The sequence below is a fragment of the Cydia strobilella genome, chromosome 9, assembly GCF_947568885.1.
Source record: "Cydia strobilella chromosome 9, ilCydStro3.1, whole genome shotgun sequence".
In the NCBI taxonomy this organism is placed as follows: domain Eukaryota; kingdom Metazoa; phylum Arthropoda; class Insecta; order Lepidoptera; family Tortricidae; genus Cydia; species Cydia strobilella.
This window is the reverse complement of record NC_086049.1, coordinates 10438978-10450966: the sequence shown is the minus strand read 5'-3', so window position 1 is coordinate 10450966 and position 11989 is coordinate 10438978. Positions and strand designations below refer to the sequence as shown.

The 11989-nt window shown below is 45.3% G+C and overlaps 2 protein-coding genes across 2 annotated transcripts; both read right to left on the bottom strand.

The window, feature by feature from the left end:
- Positions 1–1657: 1657 nt before the first annotated feature.
- Positions 1658–2973, bottom strand: LOC134744279 (gem-associated protein 6-like). The gene is made up of 2 exons (XM_063678033.1): positions 2691–2973; positions 1658–2532 (listed from the first exon to the last, which is right to left on the bottom strand). The coding sequence occupies exons 1-2, from the start codon at positions 2849–2851 to the stop codon at positions 2187–2189; spliced, it is 507 nt and encodes a 168-aa protein (XP_063534103.1). The 5' UTR covers positions 2852–2973; the 3' UTR covers positions 1658–2186.
- Positions 2974–5357: 2384 nt separating this feature from the next.
- LOC134743896 (large ribosomal subunit protein eL29) lies at positions 5358–11401 on the bottom strand. Its single transcript, XM_063677529.1, has 4 exons — positions 11335–11401; positions 11158–11212; positions 10925–10989; positions 5358–5536 (listed from the first exon to the last, which is right to left on the bottom strand). Exons 2-4 carry the CDS (start codon positions 11192–11194, stop codon positions 5417–5419), a joined length of 222 nt encoding a protein of 73 aa, XP_063533599.1. The 5' UTR covers positions 11195–11212; positions 11335–11401; the 3' UTR covers positions 5358–5416.
- Between the last annotated feature and the right edge of the window lie 588 nt (positions 11402–11989).

Genomic DNA, 11989 nt, shown 5'->3' with positions numbered 1-11989 from the left:
TAGTTCCGCTCTCGTTTTAAAACAACTAGTTAGATTGCTTTAAAACTTTGTACTTACAATAGGATAAGGTATATCTATGTCTGTAATTAGTGTATGTAGCTTCAGATACCATAGTTAAAAAAATTCAGCGAATTTAAGTTTTTCATATAAAACTTGTTTTGCTCTATTTCGTTTGTTTTATAAACTGGAGCTATATAAACTAATTTCAGACCTAGATATACCCCATATCATTGTATGTGCAAAGTTTCACTACAATCCAACACGTAGTTTTAAAATGAGAGCGGAACTACGTTTGTAACTTTGTATGGGAAGGTGCAATTCGGCCTAGCTTGCCGGGGACTCTTAAATGCTATTGCAATAATTTGTAAAATTGCTTTTCCCCTCCTTAGCTCGGAAAGTTGTCTTTTATCCTTTAAAACAAGCGAGGAAAAACGCATTTTATCCACTAGTGGGGAAAGTAATTTGACCTTGGATGGAGCGTGTTTAAGTAGCTTGACAGATAACAAAACGTAAAACGCTCATAATAATGAGTTTTTTGTTATAATATCGTAAAAAAATGAGTGATTTCAGTGATGAAGATGATCTAACGCCTGTGGATGTTGCACTTTCCTCGCTATAGTGAGGTGAAAAGTTTTGTGTTACACACGGGTGCGAATGTATTTTACTTCTCGTGTGTTGAAACACTTGCTACGCTCAGGATTCTATTTTAGAACCACTCGCTTCGCTCGTGGTTCAACTATAGAATCCTTTCGCTTGCTCGTGTTTCAATTTCACACTCGCGGGTAAAATACAACTTTGCACCCTTGTATAACAAATAACTATAGTTTAAGGGCCACCCCACACTAGCGTCTCCCGAGTGTCGGCGTGTACTCGTGTAGTCAACTCTATGGCTGCTGCTGCCCGATGCCCGACGCAACGTTGGCGCAACTGCGCAGCGACGCCATTTCCCATAACGCTGACTAGACGCCGACGCTCAAAAGACGCTAGTGTGGGGACTGGGGTGGACCTAAGTTACAAATAAAAAACCTGAGTTAGGGTGGTATGGTATTCCACCAGTCCAATTTTAGTTTTGTCCAACGTGTATTGGCATCTCACATTTTGCTAAGTGAGAGAGTGAGACGCAATGCACATTGGACCAAGATATTGGACAGGTGGATACCAACCTTATACAAGAACTTTTCCCAAAATGTTTAAAAGAACTTGTCCCTTTTATTTTTACGTTGGGGAAATGCGTTTACGCATGCCACCTGGTCCGGGGGAACCAGAAGGGGTGATGGACTAACCAGAGGACTACCGTCTAAAACCACCAACAAGTGCCGAATCCGCCTTAGATGGGGTGCCGCAGGGTCGCTATCAGCATTTGACCGCATGCAAAAGAACTTGTCCCTAAGTTTGCGTAATGATATTGCGCAAAAGGTCAATCAAAATGTTAAGATACGAAACTCATATTTATTTAGCCACTGTGTCAAGGGACTGGTAGGAAATCTACATTAATTTATTTGTTTATCATTTAAAATTAAATATACCTGAAAGCTTACATGTACATTAACATGTGCATGTACTTACTTATATTGATTTGTACAAGATCATATTGTATTTAAATTGATTTAATATTTGGAAAAAGGCAATTAATAAAAATAAAAAAACATTTTTAATATTGGTAGTTTTATTCTGAACCTAGTGATTGTGTTGGACAAAAACAAAAAATGCATTATTTTCACTTCATTTATAACATTATAATTTACTTATCGCCACTTGCTCCATCCCACTAACCCAGGGTTACCCGGTTAAACCGTTAGCCCAGTGTCAAATTGTACTGGTAACCATGGTAACTCCAGGTTTAACCCGTTAATTTCCGGGAGTTAAGTCCTGGACCAAATATAGTTACAAGGAAGTCTCCAATTCTTGTCTCTGTTTTATTAAGTTTAAGCCAGTAAACTAAGTTTACCTATTCAAACCACTGATATAACAATCATAATTCAACAGTCTAATGTGAAAAGTATAACACATTTAATCTATTTTTCACATGCACTATATTTAGTATAGTAGATTAGCTAAGCATGATAGGCATGACAGCATAATGTAAACACTAAACAGATGTTATTTTATCTATAATTCAATAAAATTCACTTCAAAATATCAATATTATCTATATACAAACAATTATACCTATACAAAGTAATATGTTAAGCTTGAAAGTTAGGAGGCATTGATTCCATGAGTTTTCTAATCTGCATAAAAACCACTGGGTTTTCAGCAGAAATGTCTTTCACACCATATGGCGGCAGCACACTAACATTCCCAATTATTAAATCATCTCCATTTTCTGTTAAAGGCAACAAATTCTTTTTAAACCAGGCTATCAGCTGAGCTTTCCTCTGGATTTTGTCAGATTCTGTTGGTTCTGTTACGGGTTTCCGAGTAGGTGGCTTGATATCATCACTTGAGGTTTCCTCTTCTATGTCTTGTACTGCATGCCCAGGTATGACAGTGGTTCGGTAACTTCCTTCATGTGGTACTGAGAGGATAACACTGAAAATAAAGATAGCTTTTATTTAGATAACAGGTTTTTTATGGTGTAAACGGTGGTAGCATTATCCACTAAAATCTCTTAAAACTGGTGCCAAATTTCAACTACATACGCAATAATGCTATAATAGGCTTCAATGAAATATCTGCTATATAATTACCTGAGACTAATAGGATCAATAGAATGCAGAAAGCCCGTAAAACACCTGTTTTTTATAACCTGGATTTTCACAAACTTATCGACGTATGAAAGTAGGGTTTCAGGAACATCTTTTATTGAATCGAAATTTCTTACTAAAGCCTGCTGCTGATCTTCATCCATTTTTATTTGCCAATTTTTACATGAATAGAGGTATTTTTGCTTATTTTTAATTGAAGTTTTGGTAAAATAAAGCGTTAGCCGGCAACGGCGATTCCAATGTTTTGACTTTTAATTTGTCAGATGTCAGTGTCACTGTCAAGTTGTCATCACTGTCTGTGCTATGGATGGTATAGAAAGGATGCCGGACTTCCGGTTCGAACGCCATCTTGATAGTAGCCTCGTGATTAATTCCTGTATTTTTTGTTCATTAATATTGTTTAAAGTGTAATATCGATAGCTTTATTATACAGTAATCTAATTTGGTAGGGTGCAGTGAATGGAGAATTAATCTCAAAGCGTGTTTAACCACCATTTTGGAGTCAACGGCCGGTAGTCCACGTGCTTCTCGTAAAATCCAGCTATCGGTTTTACGAGACAACAACAACAATAACTACCGAACAACGTCGTGCTCTAAGAGCATTTGGTATTTCTACCTCTAACCGTGTCTGGCTAGAGCCCTAGAGGCCCATAATTTTATTTACCGTACACTGGCTGAAGAAAATCTAGAAATATTAATTCGATCCCACGTGGATCCCACTTTGACGTTGGCGAAATCATCGACAGTACCGATGGAGCCAAGATTGATTGATTGAAAGGATGCCAATCTCTTATGGCAGAATTGTTGCAAAAGTGACCGCTTTCAGCTTTAAATAATAGTTCCTAATCTCTCCGGTGGCGCTAGTTAGGCTCTGGGACATGAGTATAACATGAACCATATAAGGCAACAAATAACCCGACCAAATTACGTAGGTTGTTTTCGGTAGTACCGAAATGGTGTATGGTGGCGCCGCCTAATTACTGTTTTTTGATGGACACTTATCATACATCTCGTTCTTCAATCGCACCTCCGTAAGGAGGGGCGAGACGCCTTACCATCCCTTTGGGGGATTTTTGGCGGTTGCGTGTCGCCGCCCGTTACAACGGGCGGGTCTTTCTTCATTGCCTCATTCTGGGCGTGGCTTCTGACTGGCCGTGATTGGCCATGATGGCCTGTCATGGCCAGTATTTCTTTTTGGTGTTATTTGGGCCTGCTTGCAGCTTGAGGCTTGCGGCTCCTCTCAGCTGCTGGGGCCCTCAGTCCTCCTCAGCTGCTGGCACCAGAGTCCAGGGGAGCTGGCGCTGGCGGCGGCGGTTGTCAGGCGGGCGTGCGTGGAGCGGCGCGATGCCCTGCAGGTGATGGTGTCGGGAGTGGTCTGCGCGCTCGAACATCCTGCTCGAGAGGTGACCTATGAAGGCGTCCAGGCTCTGCCATTTCAATCCCTTGGCGATGTCAATGTTTCGCACGTAGCGGGGAGCGTTGACTATAGTGCGTAGGGTCGCATTCTCCTGCGCACGCAGTCTCTTTTTATTGGTATCAGCCGTCAGCGCGTACCAGGCTGGAGCTGCGTACGTCAGGCGGGACCGCACATACGTCTTGTAGATCCCCAGCTTCGTGCGGCGGGGGAGGTTGCTACGGAGCACTGGACGGAGCAGGGTGCGAGCGCATTTGACGCGCCTGACCACCTCGTCCACGTGTGGCTTCATGGTAAGCCGCCGATCAAGTGTCACGCCCAGGTACTTGATCTGCGACATCCAGTTGATCTCTTCGCCATGTAGACGGAGAGGCGGCGGGAGTTGGAAGGTGTTCCCGGTTTATCATACATAGATATTTGGCTCCTTTATATAGTCTCCATGGTCTGTGCTATGGGTGCTATCAAAATCGCTGCCAACTTAATAAAGCTATCTATTATAGTTGGTCAAGCAAATCTTGTCAGTACAAAAAGGCGCGAAATTCTAATTTTCTATGGGCCGATAACTCTTTGTACCTACATTGTTAAAATTTGCCGCCTTTTGCTACTGACAAGATTTGCTTGTCCAGCTACCTATAGATTATAGAGCGCTTGGTCTAACTCGTTTTATAGCAGCCAATGTGGGAGCTGGGAGCAAAGAGTATAATAGTATATGTATAGTGGGAGCAGGAGCACCATTAAGAGTATGAACCTTGAACCTGGCTGGGGCCCGTTTCTCAAAAGCTTGTAATACAAGCGCATGGATGTCACTTTTTGTTAGAAAGCGACTTCCACTTGTAACACTTTAAAACGTAGTGGTTAATGGTTATATACTCTTTCTCTTTGTTCCACTTGTATTACAGTACAAGTTACAAGCTTTTGAGAAACGGGCCCCAGGGGTCACTTTTTGTTAGAAAGGGACTTCCACTTGTATTACGTTTTTAGAAATGGGTCCCTGGTATCAACTGTCCAAGGTCACTCCGATCTTTGCCGATGCGCAATACAAATCACAAACAACTCGTTTTCTTTGGCGGTTAGTAGCAACCACTTCATTCAAATGGTGCTAGGCTAGGCTAGATAGATAAAATTAACCCTTTCAACGCCACGCCTATCGTGAACCTTGCATGAAGATTTTAGCCGCAAGGCTATAGTACAATAACAACGTTCATATGAATAAATTATACAATCCAGTGTGATAAATGAAATAATATAGATACAAATAATTTTTTAGGTGTTTATTATTTTATAAGCTAGATGTTCATTTCTTGGCCTTGGCTTCCCTCGTGGCCTTCTTCTCGGCCGCCCTCGCGATCTGCTTGGCGGGCTTCAGGTTGCCCTTTAGGCAGAACCTCTGGTTCTTCAGGAATTTAGGGTCCATCTGTAAAGGGAACAATTGTAGTTCAGCATATTTAGGTACCTATTACCAGGGGTGTGAAACTCCTAGCTTCGGGCAAACTCGGCTCTGTTCGGCTCAGCATTGCTCCGAGCAATTATTAGGGTTGGCACAACTTGACGACCCCCCGGCGTGCACGACCACAGATGAGATAATTACCTGAATTTTGACAAGCCTAAATAGCCGAAAGGGATAGTGCCATATATGTATTAGAAAGGGACATCATTAAGATGTGTAAGGCCGCTTCCCCACTTGGTAGCGCGGTATGGGTGCAGTACGCAGTATTTCTTGGCGCGGAGTCGCGAGCGCGCCAATCAGGAAGAAATACTGCGTACTACTGCACCAATACCGCACCGTCAAGTGGGGAAGCGGCCTAAAAATCACATGCAATTTGGCATTTGCAATGCATAATAAATTTTAGTATGTTTGACGGAAATGTTGGAAGTTATGCTTAAAGCTACAGTAAAACCCTATTAAAAATAGTATACAGGGTGACCTTAGCCATTGGACAAACCCTGAAATCCCATGTAGGGTTACTTCTTAGGAATGCTCTAACGTTAATATTTGTGCCATTTTCAACCAAAAGGGTACTTATTGTCGCTTGTCAGTAAGGCGTTGTCTATTTTGCGGGGGAGGCTCTCACGAGTACAGAGAGGGGAAGGATTTGTGGCGATAAAATGGAGGGGAATGATTGTCGTTGGGGTCTATTTCTCCCCAGCCCCGCCGTTGGACGCCTACGAGAGGTTTTTGGGGGACCTGGAAGGAGTGATACGAAGGGCCGGTGAGGCGCCCATCCTGGTCCTGGGGGATTTCAACGCCAAGAGCCAGGCATGGGGGTCCCCTAATACCGATCCTAGAGGGGCCGAGGTCGAAGACTGGGCGAATGCGGTGGGTTTAGTCCTCCTCAATCACGGCAACGCGCAGACGTGTGTCCGCTGGAACCCTCTCGGATCATTTATATATCCGTATGAGGTTCTCTCCACCTCAGAGGGCCACGTCGCCTGGTCCTGAGTGCCGAGGGGCCGGGAGGGGGAGGTTCCCGAGATGGTCCTTGGCCCACCTCGACAGGGAAATGGCTGAAGAGGCTGCCATTATCGAGGCGTGGAACACCCCCCTGGCCGCCCCAAGAGGTGTCGAAGAGAAGGCGGTCCGCCTTAGGAGGTCCCTGGAGGCCATATGTGACGCCTCCATGCCCCGGGCTCGGCCTTTCCGGGGCAAGAAGCAAGTCTTTTGGTGGACCCCGGAGATCGCCGCCCTTCGCACGGCCTCCAATAACGCCAGGCGGGCCTACACGAGGTGCAGGAGGAGAAGGCACACTGCTGAGGAAGAGGAGCTTCTCCACACTGTGTTGACGGAGAAGAAGCGGGCCCTTCAGCAGGCCATCAGGAAGGCTAAGAACGACGGGTGGGAGGAGTTCCTGTCAACCCTTAATAGGGATCCGTGGAGGCGCCCATACAGAATGGTGCGCAACAAACTGCAGAGCGCCCCCTCCACGGAGTCCATGGAGCCAGAGCTCCTCCGGAGAGTGGTGGAGGGCCTGTTTCCGGAGGCACGACCGGACTTCGTCCCGCTGGCGATGGCCCCCCCAGCAGCGGACCCGGAGGAACCTCTCGTCTTCCCCCCCGTTACCGATGACGAGTTGGACTGGGCCATGGAACGGCTCAGGGCCAGTCGCAAAGCGCCGGGATCGGACGGAGTGTCAGGAAAAGTGCTTTTCCTGGCTCTCAAGCATCTCGGGAACCGCCTCAGATCCCTGCTGGAGGATTGCCTGGAGGAGGGGCACTTCCCGGGATGCTGGAAGGAGGGACGACTGTGCCTGCTACGTAAGGAGGGGCGCCCATCAGACTCCCCCGCTGGTCACCGCCCCATCGTGCTACTGGATGAGGTCGGGAAGTTCTTCGAGCGAATCCTAGCCTCCCGCATTCAGCGGCACCTGGCGGACGGGCCCGGACCTGCATGACAGCCAGTTTGGCTTCCGGAGGGGGCGGTCCACGATAGACGCGGTGGGAGCTCTACGGGAATTCGGAGTGGCAGCGGAGGGTAAGGGAGAGGGAGTAGTGGCAGTGTCGCTGGATACCGCCAACGCGTTCGGCTCCCTCCCCTACACGGTAATCGCGGAGGCACTCCGCTTCCATGGAGTGCCGCATTACCTAAGGCGCGTAGTAGGTCACTACCGTCAGCGGGTGGTGCTCTACGAGCGGGCGTGGGTTAGGGGTGTGAGGGCCATGGAGTGCGGGGTTCCGCAGGGGGTCTGTCCTTGGGCCCCTCCTGTGGAACCTCGGATACGATTGGGTCATCCGGGGGGTCCAGCTTCCGCGCATGGTCACCATGTTATGCGGATGACACACTGGTGGCCGTGCGAGGAAAGGAGCTGGAGGAGGTGCTCAGGCGGGCGGCGGTAGCGACCGAGCTCACGGTCCACCGCATAGGCCTCCTCGGGCTACAGATCTCACTGCCGAAAACCGAGGCCATGGTCCTCGGGGGCCCAAGGGGCCGGGGGCGGCTGCCGGCGGGCACCGCTGTAAGGGTTAGGGGCGAATCTGTCCAGGTCAGGGCCCACTTTAAGTACTTGGGACTTGTCCTGGACAGAAGATGGACCTTTAAGGAGCACTTCACGAGAATGGCTCCACGTCTCGTGGGTGCTGCCTCGGCTCTGGGCCTCCTACTACTCAACATAGGGGGGCCGAATGCCCCATGCAGACGGTTGTATGCGGGGGTCGTCCGGAGTATGGCGCTCTACGGAGCCCCAATCTGGGCCGGACGACTCACGGAGGCCACGAAGGCGCTGCTCCGCCAGCCGCAGAGGGTGGTGGCCCAGAGGATGGTGAGGGCCTACCGCACCACCTCTCACGCAGCGGCGTGCCTCCTTTCCGGCACGCCGCCGTGGGAGCTGGACGCGGAGGTGTTAGCGGAGAGGCACGAGCTGAGGGCGGAGGCCAGGAGGCGTGACGAGCCCCCAGACGCGGAGGAGGCCGAAAGAATGGCTCAGGCAGCCGCGGAGCGCCTACGAACGCGATGGAGGGATGCCTTGGAGGATAGCCACTATGGAACCCGAACCATAGGGGCTATCCTCCCGGTGATGAATGAGTGGGTGGACACGAGGAGTGGGGCCCTGACCTATAGGGTGACGCAGGTAGTGTCCGGACACGGCTGCTTCGGACACTACCTGTTTAGAATTAAGAGGGAGCCGCGGCCCCAGTGCCACGAATGTGGCGCGGTGGACGACACGGCCCAGCAGCACACTCTGGAAGAGTGCAATCGCTGGGCCGTGGAAAGAGCTGCCCTCAGGGCGGCAACAGGGGTGGTGGACCTGTCGCTGCACAGCATCATAGCGGCGATGCTGAGCAGCGATTGGGAAGCGGTGGCCTCTCCGACGCAGGCGGCGGGGTCGAGGTCGAGGGCGAAGAGCGTATGTTCGCCTCGACCCCTAGTGGGGCCAGCGGGTGCGGGACCCGCATTGCAAGGCCCCACATACGTCGTCGGGGGGATCCAGCGTTTCTGATCCCCCCCCCATTGTGCGGGTGTCCTGGCGCCAAGCCGGGGCTGCCGGGGACCGCCATGGTAGAGTGTACTCGATCCCATGGCGCCCACATAAACGGCAGAGAGGATACGAAACGCCGGAGTGGGTTTAGTGGGTAGGGCCAGGTTCTCCCTCCCCTCTCGCCAGTTGAGAGGGGACAGGAGCGGCGAGTCCCACACACCCCCCCCATCAATGGCCTTCTCGCGGCCGGGGGGACGTTGCGTAACAGCATTCGCCCACTCCGTTAACAAAAAAAAAAAAAAAGTAGGCGCTGTTTCCATATAGCTTCAATTAGAAATCAACCTTATTGACAACCGACAATGTGGTACCTTTTACTCGAAAACGTCACATTTTTTTAATTAGAACAAAAGATAATAAAAAAAAATCAAACAAGTTATTTCCAATAATCGACAACAAAAAGAAACATACTGTATTAATCATTGGCAGTGCGCTTTTGACAATTTGTTCGAAAATATACGGTAATTATGACATTTGTCAGAAGTCAGAATCATAAATAAAAAAAGATAATTAAAAAGGTCAAAGAAGGTTTCATACTATTTGTCTATTTATTACCTCAGGAGCTACTAACACATACAAGCTGCTCCAAAGTAAAAAATCGTAATTTGTTAATTTCTTTGTAACCGCTACACCGGTTGTTATGATAAGTACTTTGTATACTGGTTCTAAATACCCTAATGCATATGAACATTTCGGCTGTGTCCAATGGCTAGGGACACCCTGTATAATTAAAATATCATATCACTAATGTCAAACTTGTATGAAAATAATTGTGTAGTTTCAAATCTAATATTAGACAGACTTCAACACTTTAACACCCTATCCTCCTAATCCTAAGGCCCACCATACAAAAAGAGTAAAGTAAATGAAATGCAATTCTGTTTCAATTGAAAATGGTTTAAATTATATAGTATAATTAGTACTATGGGTGGCCTTATGAGGCTATAAAAAAATTGTATTGAAACCTTTTAAATATCAATCAATTTAAAACAGCAATTTTGTGCAAAAATATCTAATAACATTTTAAATCTCTTGTTTGCGGTTGTTGTTCTGTTTAAAACAACCACAAAATGATGTCATTAAACAAACAGAATTACCAATAATCAACCATAAATAAGGAAAATAGTTTTATTGTTTTTTTTTCTTATCTGTAAATGAATTCAGGTCATTATACACAAATATAATAAGTTTAAGTGTAACATAAGTCCAATAAAGCTCATTTTGTGATACCTAAATACAAATAAAAAATTAATATACAACCCGTCACCTTGATAATGACACTAATAAGGACTATGCTATTTTTCGATATTTAAGGCCACCGACAATAAAATTATACAAGATGCTCATACATTTTTTTTAAACATGACAAAATGCCAATAGTGGAGCTATTATATAATAATAGAATAAGTTTTTGTCAAACATTTCATTTTTGATACAGCATTTATTGCTGACTGTACTTTTTTTTCTACAGGCAACTAATACTCATTAAAACAATTCTAATCTAACAACCACCAACACAATTAGGTTGCGTTGATTAGAGTGCTACCTCCTGTCTCCATCATCAGATCAGCTCGATGGTACCATAATATTGCATTGTCACCCAACTTACATATGTGTGCAAGTTTTCAGCTTCTTTGAAAACTGGGAAGTGAGTCAAATTTAACTGGCAAGATTTTTACCCATACAAACATAGTTACATAGGTACAATATAACGAAAACTCTCTATAGCGTCAAAAAATGTCCGGTCCCTTGAGTATCGCTATATAGTTTATACTGTATTACTTTTGCTGATTAATTGTTGGTGGCAATAGAAAATTACGACATTTGTAACTCACTCCAAGGGTAGATTCATGCCTGAACTTCTTAGGCTTCTTGATCCCATTCCTGTGGGCCTTGCGGTCTGAAACCAGGCAAAACAAACGTCGAATTATTATCAATTTTAGATATCAAAGAAAACCATAATAACTGCAATAATTAGTCATATAATTATAAATACAAACAATTAAAACTAGAGTTCTTATTATAATATGATGCCTATTCTATAAAGAGAAGCGTGTTGTTTACTTACTTTGGTTATGATTTGTGTGGTTCTTAGACTTCGCCATTTTTCAGTATACACGAAACTGTAACAAGAAATACTTAGATAAACACAATACCACTGGATGCCTGTAAAATATTTACAGTGCAAACACTAGGTACACTTCACGATTTATTCGATATTTTTGGAAATAACACGAATACAGACCTACAGCCGGAGAAGTACTTATTGAAAGAATTAAAACTTAAAAGAATAAAGAATATGTCAATGCCTCAATGGTCTGTCAATGTCAAAGAATACGTAGTATCTCTTATTAGTCTGTGGTCAAAGAAACGAAACGAAAGGCAGAGACGAGGCAGAGACATTAAGTGTGTTTTTAATTTTTGGATGCAATTATTTTAGCCGACTCGCCAATTAAACAAAACGCACTGCGATTATTTTTTGTTCCACATAAATGGTCGATTTGCCTAACATCTAGCGTCTCCCACGTTGCAGAATGGATGAAAATATTAAAAGTGCCTGATTATTTTTCTGGTGATAGGAATAACCATTCCTAGTTACAGAAAAAAGTTACAGATTATTCGGGTGCGTTATACATTTTATAAAAATAAAAACATTTTGTTTCACCGCGCGTCCGGTCCTATTCGGCTGTTAAGACATTTTCAAAGTATTAAAAAGTTAAGGCTGCTTGAATCTGTGGTAGGTAATGACATTGACAGTTGATTGACAGCTAACAGCTTGTTATTCTTCTCGCGCTTCTCGCAGAATTCATAAACTTTTGTGATCTCATCTGACCTGATTCTTTAATTTATGTGCGACTTATTATATTAATTATTAAATCCTCCAAGGGAATTTTAATCAT